General features: G+C 38.6%; 2 protein-coding genes across 2 annotated transcripts; both read left to right on the plus strand.

Moving 5' to 3' along the window:
- Positions 1-4,508: 4,508 nt before the first annotated feature.
- On the plus strand, positions 4,509-6,895 carry LOC125244464 (G2/M phase-specific E3 ubiquitin-protein ligase-like). The gene is made up of 5 exons (XM_048154544.1): positions 4,509-4,957; positions 5,879-6,007; positions 6,184-6,324; positions 6,443-6,569; positions 6,678-6,895. The coding sequence occupies exons 1-5, from the start codon at positions 4,790-4,792 to the stop codon at positions 6,893-6,895; spliced, it is 783 nt and encodes a 260-aa protein (XP_048010501.1). The 5' UTR covers positions 4,509-4,789.
- Positions 6,896-17,666: 10,771 nt separating this feature from the next.
- Positions 17,667-25,259, plus strand: LOC125244908. The gene is made up of 6 exons (XM_048155294.1): positions 17,667-18,416; positions 18,570-18,615; positions 20,272-20,363; positions 21,072-21,182; positions 24,462-24,738; positions 24,891-25,259. Exons 1-6 carry the CDS (start codon positions 17,692-17,694, stop codon positions 25,113-25,115), a joined length of 1,476 nt encoding a protein of 491 aa, XP_048011251.1. The 5' UTR covers positions 17,667-17,691; the 3' UTR covers positions 25,116-25,259.
- The last annotated feature ends 2,663 nt before the right edge of the window (positions 25,260-27,922 follow it).

Below are 27,922 nucleotides of genomic sequence, written 5' to 3' on the forward strand. Positions count from 1 at the left end.
AGTAATCCTGTCTCTTACAAATGTTATTATTAGTAATATCATAACTTGAAACTGGACTAACTTTTAAAAACGCTAATATTATCATTATTCTAATGTACCCTTTGTGTCTCTTTTTCAGGATGATTGAATCAAATATTGATTTTTTTTTTTTTACATCAAACAATTATTACATTAATGGAGTGATTAAAAATTCTCTTTAGCTTTTTAATCAATAAATTATTCTTTAGGTTAATTGTTTATTTAAAGGAATTGTTTAAGTAATCTATTAAAAAAAATCATTGTGTTTATGTATAGATGACTCATTGAAAAGGCTAGTTCAATGATATACAACTCAGATGTCTTCTCCTGGGGCTCAATATAAACACACAGTAGCTCTCTGGGACCAGAGTTTGAGACTGCTGGTATACTGTAACTATAAATATGTTTTTTTCTGATTAGATGGTTAAGTTGCTAGAGGATGAGTTCCCTAAACTACGGACTTTAACAGGGGGTTGGCTGTTCCACAAGGCCACAGGTAAGTACATACATGGATAAATTTAGATACAATACATGTAGTGTTTTAAACAATACTTTTTTTGGGGGGCAGCAATCAAGATGGTAAAGTTAAGTTGCTCGAGCATAATTGCAACATTGTATTTCTTCATCAAGGTGTTCAACAAACTATGTGTTTTCTAGCTTCTACGTAACTTTTTATTACTTATTTCATCTGCATAAATGCATCTGCAAAATGTCAGACTGTGCAGTTAGTAATGTTGGAAACACTGTAGCAAGGCTACTATTCAGATTTCAGTAACATACCACGGCTGTCATCCAATTGAATTTTGGGGTTGGAACTATTTATTGTAAAGTGTTTCAACATATGATCAACATCTAACATGATCTTACTCTTACACAAGGAGGAAGTGGCCAACGGAAGCTGTCATTGATCCCCCCTGAGTCTGAGGGTTACACAGGGAAACAACTGAAATCCGCCTCCAACGGTGGGAAAAATGTGTTGTACATTATTCCACTTCAGGAAGAACTGGATACTACACCTTTGCCCCTTGATTCAAGGGAATTTTCTAAAATGCCCCGCTCAGTCTGCAAAAAGTGTGGATCAAGCATGCCCCTTCAGTTGCTGGCCCTCCACTTGGATGAGTGTGTGACAGAAATGCCTACGGTAAGTTGTTCCTTGTTGATTTAAATTACTAAGTTAACTCACACTTTCACTCACATGTCACCTGTTATGTTAAAGAGATGTTTGCAACATTGGCTTTAACATATTATTATTAATGTTGATGTCTGATGACAATCAAGTGGAAAAAAGCCAAATGACTTACAGTCTACAAATGTGGTGGATAGGGTTAGTGTAATTTCAGCTCATGATATTGAGGAAGAAAGTATCAAACTTTCGGAATAATCCTCTCAGCACATGCTAATTGAAAACAAACATTCTTACAGGACATTGAGGACAATGTAACTGTGGTGGGTGACGAAGACACCTCCGAAGATAGCGATGGGGTACTTCTTCTCTAGTTTTCTACACAAGTAATTTAAATGTTCAACATACCTAATGCATGTCTTCATGTCTTTCATTTTGAAATACTTGAAATTATAATTCCTGTCCTTGCAGACATGTCCCTTTTGCCTCAATGATTATCCAGTTGGAATTCTTCCAGTTCATGCCAGTGTGTGTGCAGATGGGTAAGATAAATGCCTGTTTAGAACAGCACTACCACCATGATTGTCTCATGTGCCCTGTATCCAAATACACACAGCACGGTATGGGTCATAGACAGAAGCAATAGGGTTCAGCAACACAGTTTACTATTGTTTAAGAAATAATTGTTCAAGTGGGTCGTTCAAGGGCACACTGATAAGTACAACCCTTCATGGATAACTCACTCATAAATTTTATTTTGCTTTGGAAGCTATCTTCTTTTTACATTGTCTAGCACAGTACCAACACTGCCAGAAAGAGTACCAGTATGACAAGCTCTGTATTGTAGTAACAGTTTTTAAGTTGACCGGTGCCAGAATCCATTCACATTGTGAACATGTTTTTTACTTAATTGAATGTCCATAATGTCAACTTTAAGAGTTTTACAACCACTTTTGAGCAGGTTCTACTCATTTTCCTTTCAGGTTAGCACAAGATATAGATGGGTCAGACAGTGCAGGTTCTTCAAGACCAGACGGAGCAGGTTCCTCAAGACCAGACGGTGCAGGTTCCTCAAGACCAGACGGAGCAGGTTCCTCAAGACCAGACGGTGCAGGTTCCTCAAGACCAGACAGAGCAGGTTCCTCAAGACCAGACGGTGCAGGTTCCTCAAGACCAGACGGTGCAGGTTCCTCAAGACCTGATGGTGCAGGTTCCTCAAGACCAGACGGTGCAGGTTCCTCAAGACCTGACGGAGCAGGTTCCTCAAGACCAGACGGAGCAGGTTCCTCAAGACCTGATGGTGCAGGTTCCTCAAGACCAGACGGTGCAGGTTCCTCAAGACCTGACGGTGCAGGTTCCTCAAGTCCAGAAGGTGTGTGTTCATTAAGACAGACCAGATGATGCTTAGTAGTGTAGTATAACATATTCACCTTACCTCTTGGTAATGTATTTTTTGTATAAATGTTTAGCTATTTATGTTTGTATTGGGTAAGGACAGGGATCATACATTTTTATTGATATTGATACCCTTATTGGAACTGCTTAATGATCCGAGTCTTTAACAATACCACTATCGATACTTTACTATAATTTGGAGACGGTTATTTGGTAAGACCAGATCCAACGTGTACGAGGTAGGCCTGCACGGTATGAGGAAAATTTCCAATGTGTGATAACATTTTTATATATTGAGTTGTTTTATAAATTATATGATTAGACTTCATTATTTAAATTTTAACTAAATGTTTATAGAGCAGCAACATGAATGTTTACAACAGAAATGTCACTATAAAAAGTAAATATCTTACCTCACAATACTGAGTAAAGTTTCGAAAAAATGAAAAACTCAGATATCAGTATATATCAGTCCTTCCTCTTCCTCCTCCTCTCTGCTGTTATTCACTGCCTAAAGTCATCGTTACCTAGTAGAAGGGGGAGCGGCTGGTTTGTCTCAGCCAGAATTTAACAATGTGCCAAATTTTAAGACTACCGACCAGTCTATGCTCCAGACAGACAGCTTTCTATTTAGCTTGTTTGTAACATTTGGCTAATGCCAAGCTAACTTTATCTGTGGTTGTATAAAACATTCAAGATGTGAGACTGTGGACAGAGCAGGTTGATAAAGTATTGTCTTTTTACTTGCAGAGTTGTTATTTCACTACTTAAAGTAACGAGCATAGTTGTCGTCAACTCAAGTAGTTTGGAGCAAACTTAACTTCACCATCTCCACAGTGGTGGAGCGGCATCTCTCTCTGCAGGGCTCTGTGTGTGTGTGTGTGTGTGTGTGTGTGTGTGTGTGTGTGTGTGTGTGTGTGTGTGTGTGTGTGTGTGTAGGCACCGACAGAGAGCAGCAGAGGCTGCAGCATGATGATAAACATCCCCAGGCCCGTTTTATACCGCGTTTCAGTGCCATCATTAGAAACATTAGTTTTCTTATTTATTGCTTGTCAAGTTACATCAGATTTTACGCTTGAGACATAACGTTACATTATAGGACCCACTAGCCTCGATTGCAGTATCGATAAGCTTGGACATCATTGATGTTTGTGTTTTGAGAAATCTTGGTCCTTTTATAACCGGTTATCGATCCCCATCCCTAATATTGGGCAAATGGATTTGAAAGTAGGAAAAACGCATGCGTGCCGTGCATTTCAAAAGCCAGTCTTGTTTGCCTTTTGGTCAGTTTGGTTCTGAGGTTCAGATTACCACATATGATCAAAGATTGTTTGGATTAACAGAATTTTAATTCATTGAAGTGTGGAAAAGTGAAGCTGATCCCAGGATGGCAAGTCAGTCATTCATCAAGGAACTGCTCCAACAGGGTGAGAATTCACCAACTCTCCATCTGACTGTTGATGTGCTGGCTGATGAAGATGAGCAGCAGAGTACACTGATTACCTTTTACAAGGTAGCAAGACCTCAGTGGGCTGCCCCTCTCAAGTGCAGACTTCAAGGTATTATTTTGTTTAAATTGCAATGCATACTACTGCCATACATTTCTTTACCATTCTGTCTTCAAATACAGTTGCAAGATTAAACAATTTGCTGCACAATGTCTGCATTTGGTTTTAGAGAGCTTGATGGCAGACTACCTTCTTTAGACTTGCTTTGTATTTTAGGAGATGCTGCCATTGGCAAGGGTGTTAACCGCTACCTGTTTTCATCAGTTATGCACAAAGTCAAGAATGGGTTTCAACTGGATTTAGGTTTGTATTAAATCATTACATCTAATTCAAGTCAACATGTTTTGGATTTTTATGCTTTTTACACACAATGAAAAAAGTGAGTACACAATCTTGTGCTTTAATGCGTCAAGCAGTGCATTAAACATATTTGTCACATTTCTGGTTGGTGCCCTAGGGGTTACCATTATACTTAATACATGCAAAAGTCCAGAAACTGTGAGAATAATTTGTGACTGGTGGAAACGGATGATGCAAGAGTCTCAGTCATTAGTGCGATGACTAAAAATGACTAAACTCCATTTGCCTCGATATTTTACATTTGGTACATTACATACAGTACTTTAAATAGATATTGTAATGTCTCTACCCAGGTACCACAAAGGTGACCAGACTGTTTGACGGTCAGAAGGATCACCTTGTCCCTTCAGCATCATCAGTGCTTGTTGAGAGTGATTTGTTCTTAATGGCTGGTAGAATGATTGGACATTCATTCATTCACGGCGGTCCCACTCTGTCAGGACTTAGCAATGCAGTTGTCAACATTCTGGGGGGTGGAACACCAGAGACTGCTGCTTCTGTTCTAACACTGCTGGACTGTCCTGACATGGACCTCAGGGAGACAGTCGGCCTTGTGAGTACAGCATATGCATCTTTGTAATTAAGGGGTGGTGATGGTGCAATGGATAAGACTATGCCTTTTGTGTGAGAGACCCGGGTTCAATCCCCCACTGTGACCCATCCACCATTGTTTCCCTGAGCAAGACACTTAACCCCTAGTTGCTCCAGAGGCCTGCAACCTCTGACATGTATTGTAATTTTAAGTCGCTTTGGGTAAAAGCTTCAGAGAAATGAATAAATGTAAATATTGATGAGTTTATTTCAATGACATGATCTCAGGCCTGCCAGAATTCTGTTGTGGGGCTGTTTCACATTCAAGAATAGATTAATATTTCTATGGAAAGTGTTCTTTAATATTTTTTGAAGTGTTGCGTATCAAAAATATGGGTATGTATGTATTATACATCCATAAGGAACACTATATTTTGTATTAATAAACTTAACAACTTAATTCATTAATAAGAACCTTTGTTTACACTGTAGCTCACCAAAGTGTCAACTCAAAAATTATATGTGGCTGCGCTACTTTAGAAAAAACAATGCAATGAATAGCCTGTTCATTTTTTGTTCACATCATCATCACAATCATTTTGTTGTTTGCTGTCTGTGTCAGTTGTGTTATTAAACATGTTAGTATTAAATTAATTAATTAATTTCATGAACCTTGCTTCATATTCTTTGTCCAATCCCCAAACAAATTTTAGCCACAGAAATGTTCTTTGCGTTAAACCCTGTATGATCAGCTTGATATGAATCAAGCAATTTACCCTTACTTCAATGATAGGAATAATAAGGGCCCAATGATTGGGTCAGCCAGGTCCCTTACAGCATTGTGTCTTTTGTGCAGATGAATTTCAAAACTGTCTGAAGGGAGAAAAAAAACGTTGAACATTCTTTCACGCATACATTATTTTTTGGTTATATTGTCTTGCAGCTGCAAAAAGAAGAGGCTTTAACAGAGGAAGAAAGCTCACGTCTCACCAACCTCTGCTTTGCCTGGGATCTACCTGTGCCAAACTCCGAAAACAAGGACTGGCTCTTCCAAAAACTACTAATCCATGCTGTAATGCACAGTCATACAATCTAATAATTACTCTCACTTTTATCCAAAAAAACTTCATGTGCAGTTAGAAATTGTTCAGCTATGCTGTCTGTTGAACCATTGTTTGATTAACAGACATGTGGGTTGAGTTTTATTATTTGTTTATCCTATAATCTGAAATGAATTAAATATTATAGGTCATTGGACGAGTTAGCCGTCAAATCAAGCAGCTGCGCAAGGGTCTGAAGGACACAGGGTTGTGGCCACTCCTTTCCACCAGAGCAGATGTTCTTCCCATCCTTTTCCCAAGGGAGACAGAGGTGCAGTTGACATCTGAGGTATTTTCTTTTTTTGGACTTAAACTATGAAACACTAAATTATTTAAAGAAATTATAGTGCAGCATTATGCCTGAGTTGCACATTAGTTTCTTCATAAACATATTACACACATTACAGATAGTCCTTCAGAGTATCAGATGGCCACAGCAAAATGAAGACAGCAATGTGGACAGCGATGACGATGTTCCCTCAGCAGCAACAGTGGACCGTGTGACAGGGTTCTTTAGAACCTTCATTGAAGAAGGCATCTTTGCATTAAGGAATTATGCAGTTTTACAAATCTGAAAGTGTTTTGGCAAGTCAATTGTTTCAAGAGTGTCTCCCTCAAGTATATTTCTGTTTTTTATTACAGCTACACCTGAGGTTTTGCGTGATTTGATGAAGTTCTGGGTGGGCTGGGAGGTGCCTTGCTCTAAGCTTAACTTGGTGTTGGTGGAGTCTACGCTTCCAACTGCATCCACCTGCTTTGAGCGCTTGCGCCTTCCAAGCCACTACCACACTTATACTGCTCTGAAGGCAGACATGATGTTGTGCCTCCGATCCGTGGACAGCGGATTTGGGCTTGTTTAATGTGATCTAGCTTCAGGATGTCATAGTTTATTTTTTTTTATATATTTTTTAAATTTCAGTTTTGTACCCAGACATTGTACTCCGTTATATTAGTTATTGTACAAGTGTTGCGTAGCAAAAATATGGGTATGTATGTATTATACATCCATAGGGAACACTATATTTTTTATTAATAAACTTAATTCATTAATAAGAACCTTTGTTTACACTGTGGCTCACCAAAGTGTCAACTCAAAAATATATGTGGCTGCGCTACTTTAGAAAAATCAATGCAATGAATAGCCTGTTCATTTTTTGTTCACATCATCATCACAATCATTTTGTTGTTTGAAAACATAAAACATGTTACTGTTAACATAAAACATGTTATGTTTCAAAACATAAAACGTTACTGTTATGGTTGCGGTTCAAGAGACCTTGCCTGAGGCATTAAAATGCTACCATCTTAAATCCAGATATTGGCGTTATTATACTTGGAGAAAACGTGAGTATAGAGTTATTGATCTGGTCACTGTTAACGGTTGGTTACTAAAAGCATCTGTGGATGTATCAATAAAACTAACTGAAAAAACTTTCCTTGCATTGTTTGGATTTATTGTATCTTCTTGATGTATACAAACAAGTAGTACCCCAATGAATACATCAATTATGTTAAAGTATAACCAGTACCGCAAGTCTGTGAGGCCCCCCCGCAAAGAATGAGATGGAGCCCCTCCCACAAGCAGTGATGTCATGTGTTAAAATTTCCATCTGCCCCACAGTTTACAAAAACTGATTTAACAGTGAATCATGTGGTGAATTATCATTGCATTGATTCATTTGATGTTATTATCGAATAATATTATCCTAGCTATAGCCTATATGATAGGCCTATATAATGTTTAGTGATTTTGATATCGTAGACTAAAATACCGGGAGGAATAAATATTTAGGATAATTTATTCATTAAAACCAAAGGAGCGCCAAGAGAATGGATAACAGCGGCAACGAGCACTGGCCATGATTTCAGAAACAACACATTCCAGCGGATAGATCGCCTCTTATTTAACACAGACCTACACATTTCTTATCAAATGGAGATGTTTCTTTCTTTTAGGTACAGTTATTCGCCGAGTTTAAATTAATGTTTGAGACGTTTCAGAAAGATTCTCGCAGAGAGAAAAAAGTAGACCATTTGTAGTCTTGCACTAATCTGTAGGCTATCGCCAAAAATGACGGAAGGCCTGTTTTAAGTTGTTTCAGCTGTCATGAGGAGAAAATCCATCAGAACGCGCCGGCGCATTCGTCGGCCAGAGGGATAAAAATGTAGCCAATTTAGTTTCATATATATTTAAATATTGGGCTATTGCCTAATATATTTTTTGTAAGATGTCTCCAATGTTGATTATGAAAAGTGAATAGCATGACGGATGCGCAATGTCGGGAGACATATGCAGCGGGTTAGACATAAGTTTGACCACTTCATTAAGTTTTGTTTTATAGTAAGTCTTTCTTTAAAGTGAATTTCGTTTTGTAGAAATTGTATCTTAATTTCAATCAATGTTTCATCAACCAATTGCCTATATTTAATAAATAGGAAGAAAACCAAGAACGTCGGGTGTGGAATGGATTACGAACTCATGTTTTTATTACATTTCTTTATTACTTTATTACATGTCTTTATTACTTAATTAATTGATAAGATATTTTTGGTCTAACAATATATTTTAGCTGGTCTAAATTCTAAGTTAGACACAAATTTGCGTATAGGCGTGTATATAAGGTTCCCTTCTAGACAAGCGCGTAAATTGCTGTTTCGGCCGCAAATTTTCAGTAATTTCGATCGGTGCATCAAATGATGTATAGGCCTAAACTAAATTCATGTAGTTACAGTAAAAGAATAAAGAAATAACTAGACTTATTGGCTAGGCTACATTTGGAAAAGAACTTAAGACATTCCGGTAGCTGACCATTATCAGAGCTGACGATGGGTTAAATATAGTTTGGGCAATATATAATAATATAAATAACAATAATAATGTCTCAGCAATGACCGAACATATTTATTTGTCTCGGCACACATCCGCTAACAGTAACACAGCGCATCAAAGCTTGCTGTTGTCTTGGCTACCTTACAAACGGCGATGGAAACAACAGTGAATTTCCCCCCTTTTGTGGTAATTTAGCACTATTTTCTATGATCTTCTGCTTGCATTTTTGGGCTTCAGTTGGATGCTTTATTTTCATCTTTAGTCAATTGTGTTCAGTTCTAAAAAAAGGCTATAAAGTAGTCTAGCCTAAACAGGTGAATCTGCGACGGGGCCCATCATAGGGTGGGGGCCCCCACGCACCGCGGGGGCTGCGGTGGTGTCCCGTACGCCACTGAGTATAACAGTTAGCTAGCACAGTCATTTGCAATATTTAAGTGTCGAAACATTGAAGTTGTTCTTGTTGCTGCAGAATTGCACTGAATGGCGCTGACTCTGCGCTGACCTTCTAAACGTGTAGGAAAAAACTACGGGGTGCGCGAAAAACGCGAATGGCAGTAGACAAGGCGATAAAACAAGTTTTTTTTAATTTCATTTACTTATTTTCTTTCTTTCTTTCATGTTAGTTGCCCATATTCGTGAGATAATATTTTTAATACCTCTAATACCTCTTAATTCGATTGATGTGACCTATCTCCAAAATGCTATAGTAAAATGGTTTGATGTATTAAACCTGACCATTATTTTTTTCTACTTATTAGAAATGATGTATTTACACTCCTCTTAATTCGATTAATGTGACATATCTCCAAAATCCTACAGTAAAATAAATTCATATGAGGAGTGTATACTCTATGCCCTACAAACAAGGGACGTCCCCCGGACGTTGTGAACGTCCGTTAAGGTCCGCAGTAGGTCCGCTTTGTAACGTTCGCTGACTGACGTTCGGGGGACATTCAAGTCCTTGCCAGTTTGCGAAAGTACTGACGTCCCTCATCTGATATTTCCATAACAACACTTGCAAAAAACCAGTCGCCCATGCGTTGCCTTTTACCAACAGACCTGACACTCAGACAAAGGACAAATTAAACTAAACCTTGGATTTAAAAGAGGTCGTGTTCCTTAAAAAATCACTTTAAATATGATAATGGATTTTACAGAAACCATGTTTGTTTGTTTGTTTGTGCAGGTTGATATTATGGTTTTAAAAATAGTAGGTCTATTTGAATTCGGGTCATTCTAAAATGTCTTAAAATGTACTTCTTTTTCTAACGTTTAAACGTACACCACACTTTATGCCATTGACTTTATGAATACAAATGACAGCTTTATGATTTTTATTTTTATTTTTTATTTTTTGCATGCATTTAAAGACAGTATGTACTTCTCTGGCATTTTTAAACGTTTTGATGAAATATTATTTCTCAATTTTTTCAGAACATGCAGTCAGAGTTACAGAAAAAATAATGATGCAAAAAATAAGGAGATTGTGTTTTTTTTTATTTTAATCAGGTTAGTTAAAAGTGTGATTGAATGATGTTAATTCAAATTCACAACCATGTATTTGCTATAACAATAAAAATATTTGAAAAACGGTTATAAACAAGTAATGATGCAATTCTTTACATCTTAATTCTTGAGTGTAGCAGAATTCAATGAATGTAAAATTATTATTGTCACATATGACACATTTTATTTAATGTGACAGACAAAAACAGTAACACCAGTGACTCTGTAACGAAGGCGGGACTCAAGGTAAGATCCAAATGCAGCTTTATTAAAAGGTTAGCGTGGTCGTACAGGCAGGGGTCAGATAACAGCAAACAGGTACAGCAAGGAACAGGCAGAATCGTAGTCAGGAACAAGCAGAGGGTCAGGGCTGGCAGATATCAATCACAGGTCAGTATACAAAGCAAAGGTCAGGACAGGACAGGTGGCACAGGATCGTAGACGGGAAACAGACAGGCAAACAATATATAAACGCTTGGAATTGTACACAGAGGCAACAAGACTTCACGGTGAGGTGGTGTGTGTATGAGTCTTTTATAGTTCAGGTAATGTGTGGCAGCTGGGTGTGGTGATTAGTGTGGAGTGATTGTGAAGTGAGTGCAGGTGATAAGCAATGGAGGATCATGGGAAATGTAGTCCGGGATGTGACAGGAACAGACGTGATCGTGACAGACACAATGAATCACCAGTGACGTATGTGTAAGACCAAAGATCCTTATTCGTCAACTAGAATTAAGTAGATGGGACTAATTTTTTTACATTTGGTATACAATCAAAGACTTATCATTGACATTAGTGGAAGCAGTCAGAGGCTCATAAACATTTTAAAAATGTCTGTAAAATACGCTGTCTGTATAGTCGCTGCTTCTCAGCTGTGCTCAATTTAGCCATATACCTTTAATTTAGCCATATCTGACCAAATGAGGATTAACAATGAGAAAGAAGAGTTATAATCATGTAATCTTACTGCTATTTTATGCAAAAGAACTTAATGAATAGCTTTGAATAAAGTTTATCTATATGGGTAGGCTAACACCAGTGACATTTTTCATGAAAAATGTATTTTACAAAATGGCTGCTGCAAGGTGTCAATCCACATGTTGTCAGTCATGATATATTCACTAAATTAAGTCGTTTAATCCATTTGTATTCTAGTTTTTAAAAAATCTCTAACAATAATGTAGGTCATACCAGTGACTTCACCTAAAAGCTTCATATTAAATTATAATTTTCTAATTAAAATTTCTGATAACTGAAAAGAGACTTTCCATTGGCCTTTCTTCATGGATCTTCAGGAAATAGGAAGAAGGATGTCAAGTGATGTCATCAGTGTGATTTTTATTTTAAAAAAAAATAGATTTTTGTTAAAGGTAACACCAGTGACACGACACCAGGGGTTCATTATATATTTTATAATATTTATTCAGCATTTGTTTTTGTTTTTTTTTGTTTCGTTTTTTTGTTTTTTTATGTAGTTTACATAATATATTTGATAGTTATGCATACATTATATTTGAAATGGTAGAAAAACTGTTTCTGAGCTCAAAATAAAGCATTTTCCCTCTGTACATGACTGTGGGGACGAGCACTTCTGTGGTGTTTGGAATTTTTACAATTAAAAAATGAATATTGCCACATTGATGGCTCAAGAAGGTTTAATTGTTCAAATAACATTGTTTCATATATATATATATATAAAAATTAATCCTGAAGTGTTTTCAGGTGTAATATTTCTGTAAAGTCTAGGGACAGAAAAGTGGACGTTTCTGTACAATGACCATTCATTGTAAAATGAAGTAAATATTAAAAATGAACAACTTTCATGTTAGCCTAATGGGAAAAATAATGGAGTACTTCAACCTACAAACTAATAAAAGATCAGATCATGTGTGCCTTCAGCAGTTATCATTTTAAACATCAAAATCATAATAGGCCTACCCCTCAATAGCTTTATATAAGACAGGGTGAATGCAGACTGAATGGGACATTTTATCCAAGTCATCTCAATAGTAAAAGTGTCCCAATCACCCTGAACGCACCCTATACAATTTATTATGTATTCCCATGCTTAAAGAACATTTAATCCCGTGGAGCTCTAAAATAATGTTATTGACTTCAACTGATGAATGCAGCAAAGAAAAGATGAAGAATGGAAAAGCACTTTGCTGACAAAGAAATTGGAAAATTACACAGGTAAGACAATTCCTATACCAATAAATACCTGTCAAACATTGTTTTATTAAAGAAAAATTATTTTAGGAAAAAAAAATACTTTCATTTTTACACTTAAGACAGGTATAGCATGTGGCAAAAAGTGTAATATAGCCACACAGCTGGGAGATACAAGCGAGTGACGATCGAGTGACGTCATTCTTTAGGGTACGCGCATGTATCTATGGCAACGCTCAGCTGAGTCGAGAGTTAACGGTCCTGCCGGTGATTTTCTCAGACGAGTTTTCTCTTTCTTCGGCCGAAAAGGTATTTTAAATTTTAGTTTAGTAGACATTAGCTACCTTAAGCACTGTTTATCTTGTAAATTTTAAATTATATGACAAGATTACATTTACAAATGTTTGCAGAAGTTGTTGTCCGTCGCCGCTGACCGTTACGCCCTATCTTCAAATGTGCGCTAATCTTGGTCTAACTAAACCTAATGACAGTAACAAATGTTTTTAATAGACAAACGATACCTGATACATGATTGAATGTGTTCATTTTGTCGTTTTAGGTTAGAAGCCAACGAAAAAACTGCCATCAGACTACCACAGCTGACAACGAGAGAAGCGCGTGCGCGCACACACACACACACGGAAAGAGCACAAAACTGTTACTATAAAACTGTTAATTTATAAATAAATACATGTATTTTACTCCTTACAACGTGTTTGTTTTCTTTTGTTAACCTATAAGTAAAATAAAAAACAACAAGAGGACTTAATCGAAAGTCCCGTAAACGTCCCGAATGGCCGCTGAACGTCCTGTGAACATCCCCGTGAACGTCCGCGGGACAGCTAGAGGGCCCTACACATGGACGTTCGGGGGACCTTTTTTGTTAGCTGGGTGGGATGTCCTGTATTAAACATGACCATTGTTTTCTTCTTCTAGAAATTAGGTTTTTATAGGTCTTAAAAGTAGAATAATGGCAAATATCTCCAAAATGCTGCAGTAAAATGGCGCAACTCAAGCGCGTTCTCTCTCACAGCTGTTACTGAAATAGAGTGCCCCAGGGATGACGCGTTTTTGTAGGCAAAACCCGGAAGCGAGTTAGCATTTTAGGACTTCCGGTTCCAACGCCGTAAAGTCTATGGGTTTTTTGAATGGGTTTTTGCTAAATCGCCTGAAATAAGGTCTGTGGTTAACAAAGCCTCTAAATACTTTCACGTTTTGATCTATGACATAAAACACCAGTTATAACCCACTTGTGATTTTTTAAACTTTTACTGTGTCTTAAAATCGGCGGTTGCTAACAAATTGCTAAAAGGGACTACTTCCTTTGGCGGGGACTTTAGACGTCATCATGACAAACAGGACATTTGGACAGCATTTCTCATGAAAAAGTGGATAAGTATTCATACACAGCGCAGATCATAATCAGTGAGCATGTTTTTAAATAGAGTTGTTTTCTAAATAAAGTTTGAGGACGCTTGGTGGTGACGACGTTGATCAGCGACCATGGTGTGCTGTAGTCCGTTTATAGCTTACTGTTAGCCTTTTATATCTGATGACTTTATTTAGGCTTCAAAATCTATAAATGTTGTGTTAACTTGTAAATATTATCTTGATAGACAAAACGTGTAAGTGTCTTTGTTAAACACAGAGCTTATTTTCTGCGATTTTCCAAAAGTCTATGGGAAAAATGAATAGAGTCCGGGAACGTGACGTCAGCGACGCATTGCATTCTGGGACTTTAGGTCACCGTCAGTACAGTAGAGACTGGGAAATAGTGGAGGAAGATGTTAAAATTTATATTATACAGTTATAAACATATTAGAATGGTGAACGCTGGCTGTGTTATGAACTATCTGCATATACTGACCAGCGTGGAAAACGGATGTGAAATGAAGCGCCATTTTGTCCCATTTTCGGGACATTGTAAAATGCTTAATGTGGCGTAATGTAAGTAAACATCATACTAATAGCCCAGAATTTGAATGCAACGCGTTTAATTTCACGTTAAACGCTTTCCTCCCATAGAAACTATGTACAGCAAAGCAGATGAGCCCAGAATATGAACAAAATGCATCCATTAAGCGTTTTCTTTATGGGAGGAAAATGCGTATGTGTTAAATGTGTTGCGTTCATATTCTGGGCTTATCTGCTTTTCTGTACATAGTAAACACCAAACTAATAAAGCATACTAAGTTTAGTTTGTTAATAACACTGTTTTAGTAAATTAAGCCACGTTATGCATTTTCACATTATGCGTTAGAATGTCCCTCATTTTCTGCCTTCCAGCTTAGAAACGACACAATGGTGAAAGTGAAACTCAATGAAAATAAACTTGAACAAAATGTGGCTTTGTCATTTGTATTTATTACAGATTAATAACTTCTGATCCACTTGAATATGTAAGTGCTCACGCCATTAATAATGTACGAAAACACGTTTAGAACTGTCATTTGTGATATAGCTCGTTGCGATCACTCTCCGTGTTCATAAAGCAACACCTCTGATTCATTGTTCAGCTTGTCTTGGTAAGAAATTATGTATTTATTATATTTAGGTCCAGTAAAACTTACTTGGTGTAGCGACTCCACAATATAATTCATTTCAGAGCTGCATTACAGAGGGTCATGCTCTTATGTTATCCCTTAATGCTTTAACATGAAGAAATCAGGGCTATATGATGATATGCTGGCTGAGATCAATCTATATTGTGTTTATTATTTTATCTGGCAGATATATCGGTGCCATTTAGTTATTAAAAACTGCAATAGAGAAATCACTTTGGTCCTGCTTGTGGTCCGATAGGAGGCGGCAGTGTGATTTCTATGCGTGTCGTGTCCTGGCCACACGACTGGGCGATCGAATGAACACAAAGAGATTCAAATATTAGTCCATTTATTCTAAGCAAGTGCAAGCAGCTCTCAAAAAAAAAATTAACGTAAATACAGTTGTTTTTTCATCTGGTGATTTGTATTTTTTGTCATTGTACGCTCCTGAGCGTGACCTAAAACATGGCGGCGACTACCCAGAATGCAATGCGCAGTGACGTAGTTTGCCAAGCTCTATAGGCTTTCAGTCGAGGGAACCCGTGCGCCGCTAACTTCCGGGTTGTCCTACAAAAACGCGTCATCCCGTACTCATAATAGGCGCACACACCCCTTTTTTTTGGCGGCTGGCTTGACCGCAGAAGAAACCGGAAACCGGAAATAAAACGTGTTGTGGGTTCCTGCGTAGGAAAGTGGCGGTTCAATGTAAAGAACTCCGTAGAAGAGGACCCTCTCCCTCTGGCTAAAACCAATAAAACCTGCTCATTCTAAGGTAAAATAACACGGTTATTATTTTCAGTAATTATACACAAATAAAAACATTACTGTGAATATTGTATTCCATTTTGCCAACAGGTCATCCTAAACGTGTCACGCCAAATAAAACTGCCTCAAAACAGTCAAAAAAGTCTCGGTTAGCTAACGTTAACTTGGACTGGACATTGGAGAAGACCTAACTTACTACCATACCAAGCCAATTAGGCTAATATGGCTGGTGAAGGATGGGTAAGTGTCTTGCTTGATGCTTGAAGTAACTGTTCAAGATATTATACGTGACGTATTATATTCATGTAAGTTATGTGTTTGGTCAGTGTCATGTCTTGCCCTATTCGCATGAGTATGGAAGCCCGTTTCCGCCACAGTTGAGTAAAAGATATAATTCTGTAAGTCATAATAATTAGAAACTTTCTCATAATTATGATTTATTTTCTCGTAATAATGACTTAGTTTCTCATAATAATGAGAAACTTCTACGCATGCGCAAAGCAGCGGAGCAGTGACACGCTAGCGACATCCGCTGGTCAAATGCGAGAACTCCGCATCCATGGCACGTTCAAAAGTGTAATCTATAATATCATTAAATAAATAACATTATTGATAAATTCTCAGTAGCCCATATGAGACGGGATAGTCTTCTTTTGTAACATTCATTTGTATGTTTGTGTATGAACAAGCAGAAACACAGAGTGGTGATGGATTCAGCTCAGCAGGGAAGATACACCACAGACCTTTTTGTCACTTAATCACTCAATACATAGAAATCAGTCCATCAGGTTCAGCGTTTTTCAGCTTAGTTCCTGGGGCAGAGTTATTTAAGGCTTCAGTCGGGAGCTCTTCTAATCAGAAGTTCCACCCTGACTGCCTAACACATTTACCCCCCCACTAACTTACTATCTTCACCGCTGGAGACACTATTTGTCCTGAGCGGCCGTTTAGTGTTCCCCACAAGAGCTCCAAAACCCAAAAAACTCCCCCAGCATTCTCTTCCAAGCAGTCCTCGAGATAATTATTTCAGGAATGTTTAACACGCATCACCTGTACCCATTCATTTCATTAAGGGACACCCACTTACGTAAACTGAGGGGCGTGTACATCAAACATTCAAATCATCCACTTCCATTCATCACAATATCTTATGCTGCTTCTCCTTGTGTGCAATTATGTGAAACCAGTGGAGGACTATGGAAGTGAAGGCCCTGTTATCTGGACACTAGGCATGGGCACAAAATATTGTTAAAGCTTTAGGAATTATTAAAACAGATTTTTTCTTTTGATTTGACACATTGAAAATGCCTTTTTAAAACACTTGTCACACGTTTTTGTATCAGGAGTTGCTCAAGCGACAGTTCAACCGAACCATCGTGGTTTCTCCCAGTAATCTTTACTCACACATTGCTAACTACAGCAGACCTGCGCTTTGCACATTCCTCTACACACGCACTGTGAAAAGCCGCGATAGATGTGGATTTGTCACTAACAATGTTTTCAATATGTTTTTACTGCTTGCAAAATGCTTGTATTGCAGACATTACAAAAGGATGTTGGACTGCTTTTGTTTTTCAACTTTAAAAATATTTACACCCTGCAGACATTTTAGCTGCATCCGGCCAGAAACTGTTCTCCGTTTCTGAGACTTGTAGGAAATCTAAAGCAACACACAAGATCAGGCTTAGGTTTGTGCTCAGTTAAAAACAATGCCTTGATCGGCCTAGATCAGAATTGTTTATCAGATCGGGACATCCCTACTAATGTGTGCATTGGTATTATTTTTATTGTGGTTAAAGACAGAAATTAACTGTTTTGTCTGTCACCAATTAAAACATTGCACATGTCATATCAGAGGCCTAGATCAACATGTGTTGTTTCTTCTCTACAGCAACTGTTAAAGCAACACATCTTCGAGCGTCTGCGTTCACGCCTTACACATGTCTTAGAACAAAGACCGCTGGACATGGACTACCTAGATTTCATCTGCACCCAAGAAATGGTTTTCATCAGTGCCCTGTCCAGGCACATTGAAATGTCCCAGGAGGTAATGAGTGTGTTGACAGAGCTTAGCAACTTGATAGAGATGCACCAACAAGATCATCAACAGCCGCCTAGAGTGGTACAGGTGGTAAAAGGTCCTTTTGCTGGCCGTCCAAAACTTATTATATCAGAAGAGTTCCTCATTCATCTGATTGACATTGGTTTGCCAGTTCCATGCATTGCCAAGCTAGCGGGGGTGTCCTGTAGAACAGTGTGCAGAAGGATGCAAGAAAACTCTATTTCTGTCAGAGAACTGTACAGTACATTGACGGATGAAGCACTGGATGAAATGGTGTCAGAGATTAAATTAAGGATGCCTCATGCCGGTTACCGTATCGTCAAAGGGACTTTGTTAGCAGAGGGACATCGGGTGCAGTGGAACCGGGTGAGGGCATCGATGCACCGTGTGGATACAATGGGGGTGTTGTCTCGGATGACGCAGTTGGGGTGTGTTGTAAGACGGACCTACTCTGTGCCCTGTCCCAGGTACCTGGTCCACATCGACACAAACCACAAGCTTATCCGGTAAGTCTTATTTTACTAGTGATTGTTCTTGGAATAAATGTGTACACATAACAGTTATTGTAACTTTGTAAGTGCAATTATGTACAAACTTGTGTAAGATGTAGAGGATCTGTTCCCATTTATTTGGAATATAATAAATGGTTTTATCCGCAGGTACAACATTGTCATCTTTGGAGGGATTGATGGCTTTTCTCGAAAGGTAGACATTTAATATACATCACTATTTGCACAGCATAGTTTCCATGTTGGTCTGAGTCTGTGCATCTTTGCCTGATGACCAGATCACAAAGCTAACAGTGTGACATAAAACCATTCAACTTTTCTATAATATTGGGAATAGGAGTAGACCTACACAAGCCCTGTCAGGGAAATTATATATTATTTTTGTATACATTAAAATATATTTAATGGTCTTCTGCAAAAAGCAGCCTATTTACAACCTAAGGGCCGTTACTCTTCACGCTTTACATGTTACCCTTGGGAAATATCATCAGGAAACACAGTGTTGGCTTTCACTGTTATGCTGATGATACTTAGCTCTATATTTCTTCGCGGCCCGGCGAAACATACCAGTTTGAAAAGCTAACAGAATGCATAGTCGATATAAAAAAACTGGATGACGAGTAATTTCTTACTGCTAAATTCTGAAAAAACAGGTGTGTTAATTATAGGACCTAAAAGCTCTGTATGTAATAACCTAGAACACTGTCTAAGACTTGATGGCTGCTCTGTCAATTCTTCGTCATCAGTTAGGAACCTAGGTGTGCTATTTGATAGCAACCTTTCCTTAGAAAGCCACGTTTGTAGCATTTGTAAAACTGCATTTTTCCATCTCAAAAATATATCTAAATTACGGCCTCACAGTATGGCCTATCAAAGTCAACTGCGGGTGGCAGATCCTTCTCCTATTTAGCGCCCAAACTCTGGAATAACCTACCTAACATTGTTTGGGAGGCAGACACACTCTTGCAGTTTAAATCTAGATTAAAGACCCATCTCTTTAACCTGGCTTACACATAGCACACTAATATGCTTCTAATATCCAAATCCGTTAAAGGAATTTTAGGCTGCGTTAATTAGGTAAACCGGAACCGGGAACACTTCCCATAACACCCAATGTACTTGCTACATCATTAGAAGAATGGCATCTATGCTACTATTAGTCTGTTTATCAATTATTCCAAGGTCACCGTAGCCACTAGATCCAGTCTGTATCCAAGTCAGAGGGTCACTGCAGTCACCCGGATCCAGTATGTATCCAGCCCAGATGGTGGATCAGCACCTAGAAAGGACCTCTACAGCCCTGAAAGACAGCGGAGACCAGGACAACTAGAGCCCCAGAGACAGATCCCCTGTAAAGACCTTGTCTCAGACGACCACTAGGACAAGACCACAGGAAACGGATGATTCTTCTGCACAATCTGACTTTGCTGCAGCCTGGAATTGAACTGCTGGTTTCATATGGTCAGAGGCCCCCCGACTGAGCCTGGTTTCTCCCAAGGTGTTTTCTCCATTCTGTCACCGATGGAGTTTTGGTTCCTTGCCACTGTCGCCTCTGGCTTGCTTAGTTGGGGACACTTCATTTACAGCGATAGCGTTGACTTGATTGCAAATTATTGCACAGATACTATTTAAACTGAACTGAGCTGCATGATGACATGACTGAATTCAATGATGAACTGCCTTTAACTGTCATTTTGCATTATTGACACACTGTTTCCCTAATTGTTGTTCAGTTGCTTTGATGCAATCTTTTGTTTAAAGCGCTATATAAATAAAGGTGACTTGACTTGACCATTGTTGTTCACAATTATGTCGTATGGTTTTTATGTTGAATCGATGTCTTTTGTTGTAGATAATGTACCTGGGAGCTGCATCAAATAACCTGTCAGCCACCACTTTGGCCTTTTTCTCAGAATCTGTGGAGCGCTTTGGATTCCCACTCAGGTGAGATTTCATTCCACCACAGACATTTTCAACACAGTAGTTTCATGATTGTCTGCCCTGAAATCACGATGTATGAATTATATAGAAAACATAGATCTCTGCAGAAAATAATTATTGTTAATCAGTGTCCACAAGTGTGTGAAATGTTTTTGAAAAATGACATTTGATATTGCATTTATTAATTCACAGTAGTCCTATTTGTATATTGCTAGATGATTTCATTCCTTAATGCCATCTAGTATTTTTTGCATGACTATTCTGTTTGACCCCCTCCCCACCCCACCACCACCACCACTGATGGAGGTAAAGATAACTCTGGGTGTCACAAAAAACAGTTTCACCAAAAGTTGACATCTGTGGTTGGTCACTTTCCTTTTTCACAATGTCTTGCAGTAATTATTTTAGAGATATTAAGTCAATTATTATTATTTAATTAGAACTGGTAAGGAAATGTCATTGGCTTTGCTTATTACAGTCCAGTGACAGCCACAGATGCAGGTTTTCTTTTGATTTACTGTCAATCAGATAAGCATATACTGATTGCTTTCAGGATGTAAAGAGAAGTTCAGCAAATATAAGTATGAAATAAAATGCCAATTGAGTCCTATTATGCTTTATTTTTGTGTGCTGTCACATGGTTAACCTATGCAGACTTACCAATGATCTTTAAACAATATGCTATATTATTCACTGATTTAATGTTTGCAGAGTAAGAGCAGACCACGGTGTAGAGAATGTGGCAGTGGCACGCCTAATGATGTCTGTACGAGGGCCTGAGAACGGATGCTTCATTGCAGGCAAAAGTGTGCACAACCAAAGGTAAGATCACACAAACTGGAACATAAACTCTTTAAACTGTTGTAGTATGATAAACATGTAAACTATGCAGAAAAAGGAAAAGTGACAAAATTTGTGTTTGGTAAATTATTTTGTGTTGTAACAATGCTTCTTGGCAATACATTTTATACCATTGGGAAGCCTGTTAATGTCCCTTTTTTGTTAAAATGGTGCCATATTTGTAAGGAACATGCATTTATGGGATGAGCAGTAGAGCTCAGTATGTGGGTTGTCCCCATTTAAAAATTGCCAAATCTTTTCTGACAATGCCAAACAGCTTTTCTTTGCTGTTGCTATTAACCTTTGTTTTGAGCCTATGGACCCCCACTGTGAGCATGTGCTCTGCTACAGAGGTCCGTTGGTGTCTGCTCCAAGAATCAGCATGCCATGTTTGACTGATCTGGATAGGGCCCATGCGATTGATAGGGCAACTTCAAGCAGGTGTTCCGCAAAATCAAGTTGCTTAATTCTTTGGAGTAAGCCCCAGTACCATCTGCAAACTTCAGGCCAAGTTCCATATAAGGGGTGATGTCAGAGACCGGCTGCTGAGAACTCATTTGCAACAAATGCTGGCTGATGAATGGGATTCCATCCCACAACAGTGTGTGACCAGGATGATGAGCAGTATGGGGAGAAGGTGCCAGGCTGTTGCGTTTTTATATGGTTCTTCCACACACTACTGACATTCCTGTTTGTTAAATTACTAAATATTCAATGCGTCTTGTTTTAGGCGGCACAGTGGTCCAGTGGATAGCGCTGTGGCCTCACAGCAAGAAGGTCCCGGGTTCAAACTCCTTTCTCTGTGGAGTTTGCATGTTCTCCACGTATCTGTGTGGGTTTCCCACACCATCAAAAACACGTCAGGCACTTCAGTTAGTGCCATTGCATGTGACAATAAAGTACCTTTCTAATTATTCTGACTTCAATCATCCAATACACCAAACAAGAGTGAACAGCAAAGAAAAGCTGTTCGGTATTGTCAGAAGATTTAGCAAATCTTTCATCGGTGCAAACCACATACTGAGCTCTGCTGCTCATACCACAAATGCATGTTCTTTACAAATGTGGCACCATTTTAAAAGGGACATTAACAGACATTCCAATGGTATAAGATGTATTGCCAAGAAGCATTGTTATAATAAATGGTACAGGAAACGGTAGACATGCACGTACGGGTGTGTAGCAGGTAACTGCTACTGAGAGAACATGCCGCTCAGAACTGTGTACCTTATTAATATCGGCACAGTGCACGTGTGTGTGCAGACTCGAACTCCTTCAAAAGTCTACAGCTTTTAAAGCCAGCTGACAGCTGATCCACCTGTGATCATGGGCTTGTACCACGAAGCATCAGCCCACCTACAAGGCTCACCTGCCAAACACCAACGCAGCGTCACTGATGGTTGAATATTATTTATTATAGATTGCAGATTTTATAATCTAAAAAAATATGGTTACATCTCTCATGTGCGACGGGGTGTCACAGGGTTTTGACGTCATTTTTGGGCCTACATGGAGCCCTCCGTGAAGGCTTTGGTCTGCTCCACTGGTTGATCTCTGGCTTACTCCCTTGGGTAGATCTCCATGGTAACTTATGCTGAATGGCTAACCTGCTCCGGAGCAGAGAAGAGATCAACTCCATGAAAATGCTGCCTACTAACCAATCAGCTCCATCCACCATCTACTTTGTAGGAAATCCCACAGACTGTTTTATAGGCTGCTTTGTTTGCTGCGATGATGTGGAGAAAGTCTTCTCTAAAGCGAGATCATCCTACAGAGACTGATTAAAAGCCTTAGGTTATTGTAGGCCTACAGGTTTTAACAGTAAGCCTACTAACTGCTTTGAAATGTTCAAATAAATGTTTCATATATATTATGTGAGGATGAATATTATGAGCAGTTTGGTAGGGATATTGAAATAGGCTACTACATTTTAATATGAACGTAGGCAAATTATTTTAGGTTAGAAGCTATCTTAAAGTCTATCACAGAGACTGGTCATGTTCCGCCCCACCTTTTGCAATGTGGGCGCAGGTAATGAGGTGAGTTTTCAATAGCCTAGATGTTGCGATTCATTTGAGCACATTTTATGGCATGAATGGACTTTTTGTTTCGTTGTTGTTGTTGTTGTTGTTTGGAACACTTTTGCGTGTGTTTAAAAAAAAAAGTATCATTTTTTTAAGTGACAAAGTTTTTCAAAGTGAGGTGAACAACCACTTATTCAGTGCCCCAGTCTTTTAATGTGGAAACACAGACACAGCCGAGCTGAAAGAATAAGGCTGATATTTTTATACAGCTCATAAGAACACATCAAATCAATGCATTATTATAGACTACACCTGTTCATTTAGGCATTCACACTGTTGGCGATTTTTTTTTTTTTTTTTTCTTTTCCTCTCTCTCCCTGCATGTGTCCGCTGCAGCCGTGCTACTTAGACCATGTCATATTTCTGTAGTGTTACAGTTTGTTCTTCGACTGTAAAATGATGCTCTGCTGCTGTCAGATTTGTTCATGTCTGTGATTGGTCATCTGCTGCTAACACGCCTCTTTTTATTTGAACGCGCTCACGGCTGGATTGGGAAACCCTGGGTTGACTTACTGAGTTGATAACCAGCTTCGTGGTACCGCTTATCCCGACCGTGATTGTTAGGGTTAGTTAGGCCAGATAACAAAAACATATCCTGGGTATGTTGAACTCGCTTCGTGGTACAGGCCCTAGGTGTTGCCATCATCAGAAACAGACGTTTCTTCACATGACGCATTGGAGTAAAAGGACATCTCATTTATCTAATGCATATATATCTATCTTTATGCATTTCCTTGTTTCTTCTCTCCTCACATGTTTTCCTTGCATCTCTTTTTATGCAGCCATTCAGGAAAACATGCAAATGAGGGAATAATGGATGGAATTAGACAATTGTGAGGTATCCCAAGTTAACATTTGTGCCAATTTTAAGAAATTGCCTCAAGGGGTTCCTGATCACTTTTATGAGAATGAGGCATCAAATTAGGCCTCTGGTCAGGGCTTTTTTCAGTGCTGAAGCTTAAGATACTTTCAAACTGTTAGATCTCTTAGAACATTTTGTGTTTATAGAAAGACTTTTATGGGTATTAAACATTTGTTGAAATTGTTTTGCAATTTGTGTTATGGTTTTATTGCACAAAAATGCAATTACTTAATTGGTAATGCAGCACATGAAGACATTTGGTTATCACATGTAATTTCATATAATCTAATTACCTATTTTAATTTCAAAACTCAGGATTGAGAGGCTGTGGCGAGACGTGTGGATGGCAGTGACCAATGTGTTTTATCACGCACTTCACACACTGGAAAATGAAGGCTATCTGGACCTCAGTAGCACCACACACATTTTTGCATGTCATTATGTGTTCTTGCCTCGTCTGCAAAACAATCTGGACAACTTTCGTGAGGGATGGGACAACCACCCAATCCGGACTGAGCAAAACCTGACGCCAAACCAGCTGTGGGATGTTGGCCAAATGCAAAATCCCATTGCAGATCCAGACAATGCAGAGGTACTTTTCCATGGCCGTGTTATTTGGAAATGTTCTGGAAATGCACTTTCCAATATGTATAAAAACAATAAAAATGCTCTTTATTTACAATTTACTGAAATGAACCAGTAGTGTTTTGAGTGAAGTTTATGATTTGTCTTTCAATATTTCAGGAGTATCTTGTTCCTGTTATTGACTGGGAGGAGGACATCAGCCGTCAAGACAATGGACACACTGGGGTGACTGTTCCGACCGTACAAAGCCCTCTGAATCCTGAACAGATGGAGCAGCTTAGGTCAGCTATTGACCCTATGGGACCCTCAGATTCCCTTGGCATGGACATTTACATCACCACGGTGCAATTTGTGGAATCACTCATTGAAATGGTTGATGGTTAATGGGTGGTGGCTGATCTGTTCTGTTTTTCTTTGTTTTACTCCCATACACTCCACTCACACATACACTGCATACATTCTGATCTGACAGACACCTACAATTGTATATTTTTCTTAATTTACTTATTAAAATATCTAGTATTTTCAGACCTGTGTGGTTTCCTTCTTTTGTCACGTACTGTTGAGCCAGGTTGTGACAAGGTAAAAATCTGTGAGAGCAGCATACACTTTGTACCTTGCATTTAACTGTGATGTACAACTTTGGTAAAATATATTATATAAAACATTTTTTTTTTCCCTCTTTCTGGACAGTCTGTATAACCACAGGCCGGTGCAGACTTGTTCTCCCTCTATCCAATGTGTCCTGGTTGACTGTTTCTGTAGGGAATTTTTGTTTTGGAGTGGTGAAAAAAGTATTAACTTTCTTTAGACTACCTCAGTAAAAGTAGTACGACCAGACTGTGAAAACACTACATGACAAGCGAAAGTCCTGCATTGAAAACCTTACTTAAGTGAAAGTAGTAGTGACATTCACCTAAACTATGTAGAGTAAAAAGTCAAAATGCAGTATAACGATCCCATCAGCGTTTCATAACCATGATGTTCCTGTATTAATGTTAAGGTCCATTAATGTGCATGTTGGATTTCAATGCTGTAGCCTAGATGTTTAAGGTTTAGCTCATTTTATATGCTTCCATCTATAGATAGATGGTTATATATCTATCTATATAGTGATATAGTGTGTAGGTAGTTGCCAGTGTGTGATGAGCATGCGTGGCACAACAACGGGCAGCAACACAGTGACAGCTGAGGGAAAAGACTGTTTTGCCTGTAACTACTAACTGTAGTTTCTAGATTTCTGTAGATTTGTAAAACCTTTATTCTGTTAGTGAAAATACTATAGAGGGGAATATATATATACGATAAACCTGATCAAAAACCACTATGGCAAAAAGCCCTCAAATATGGACTAGATTGCACCAGAGAGGTTTAAGATGCTGAATCGACATAAGACTGCAACGTCACTATCCATGCGATTTGATGGTAATACAATTAAAAACAATATGCTTGACGACAAAAAATGGCTATTTTGTGTGTGGATGTAATAAAGACACAAGTTTAAAATTCATAACAAATTTAATAACAAACTGGATAAAGCCATCAAGTTCTTAAAATAACTCCAGCACAGAGAAACAAACAAAAAAACAAACAAACACACACACACAGCAGTTTGGCAGGTCTGGAAACAGATTGGGCCACCTCCGGTCCGGATTCTGCAGACAGAGGGGGGAGAGGGGGGAAGACATGAGCACATAGCTTTCCAAAACACTAGCAGGTTGTTTACCAGACAAAGGCTGCAAGACAACAGCGCAGCTCTGTGTTGATCAATAAAGAGTACATGTGATGATACACAGGGCAACTTTTTGAGCAATGTTTCTGGGCAATGTTGCCATAAACGGTCAACCAGATGAGACACAGGGCCCACGACCGATCTAAATTATCCAGATAGCAATGTATTGTATTTTTTCAATGGGAAAGTGCCCAAGCAACAATCACTCGACAAGATTGCCCAGCAACAATGCTTAAAAAGTTGCCCCATGTACCATCAACCAGCTGAATTGTCAGGCACTGATAATAACTGAAATGACAGCATGACTATGAGGGGTTGTTCTAGTTAACGTTAATGCTATGTTCAGTGTGTCATTAACTTACATATTTGCCATAAATGCTACGGGGACACAGTGCCGATACGTCCCCAGCGAACGTTTATTTTGTTGCTGTTGGCACAAAATGTGCAAGAACTGCCAACGTTAACTGTATGTGCTGTTGTTCTGTGCTGTAAACACAAGTTTGGTTATAGCCAGCTATAGCTAAAGCTAAATGATATTATTAGGCTAACGTTAGTTGGACAAGTTGGACAGTGGTCACCAACCTTTTTAAGTCCAAGATCCCTGACCTCTATCTTTTTGAAAGACAATCTACTTGATAGAAAAAGACAGCCCAGATTTAGTATCTTTGGCCAATGTAGATTATGATTTATTTATTTATTTATTTTACAAGGAAATTGGCCGATTCTGATACTGGTTGCAGGTATTTATTATTAATATTATTATAATAAACAAAATACATAGCCATTTCAAATTAGAGGGAACCACTGCTTTTTAATCACAATCCAAACAAAGATGCTACGAACGTTGCATGAGCAGTTGTTTTTTTTTATTTATTTTTTTTAATTGAATTAGATTTAATTTCAAGATTTAAAGCAAAAACAGAACGGTCTGACTTTATCTTTGTGAAATTATAAATGCTACACACACAAAAAGAGCAGGCTGAATGGGACGCAAATTCACTCTCTGGCAGCAGGTGGCGCTTATGGACCAGCAGTGATACGGTGTTTCCTTGGTTACCGCTGTAAACAAAGCTATTCTAAGGAATACTTTAGCTACTTTATTCTGAGGAAAATAAAATGCCATTGGCATCGAAATCTTTCTGAAGACTGATCTCCTTTTAGAGATGCATAGAGATATAACCCCTCACCCACAATTCAATATTTATATTTTCTTCCTATATTTCGAGCATCGTGAACAGTGAGCTGCTCTGCCGGCTACAGAATTTTCTCCTCTTCGTGTTTGTCTTCAGCGTCTCTGGCCTCTTGTGAACGGCCTTTTACAGACTCAGACATGATGTGGGCTAAGTTATTTACCTTTATCACTGCCCCAATAGCTCCCGAAAATAACAAAAAAATAAATCCAAAAATACAGTACAAAGACAGGAGAAATGTCATGTATTTTTGTACTACTCATATTTCT

Source organism: Megalobrama amblycephala, linkage group LG14 (assembly GCF_018812025.1).
Source record: "Megalobrama amblycephala isolate DHTTF-2021 linkage group LG14, ASM1881202v1, whole genome shotgun sequence".
NCBI lineage: Eukaryota > Metazoa > Chordata > Actinopteri > Cypriniformes > Xenocyprididae > Megalobrama > Megalobrama amblycephala.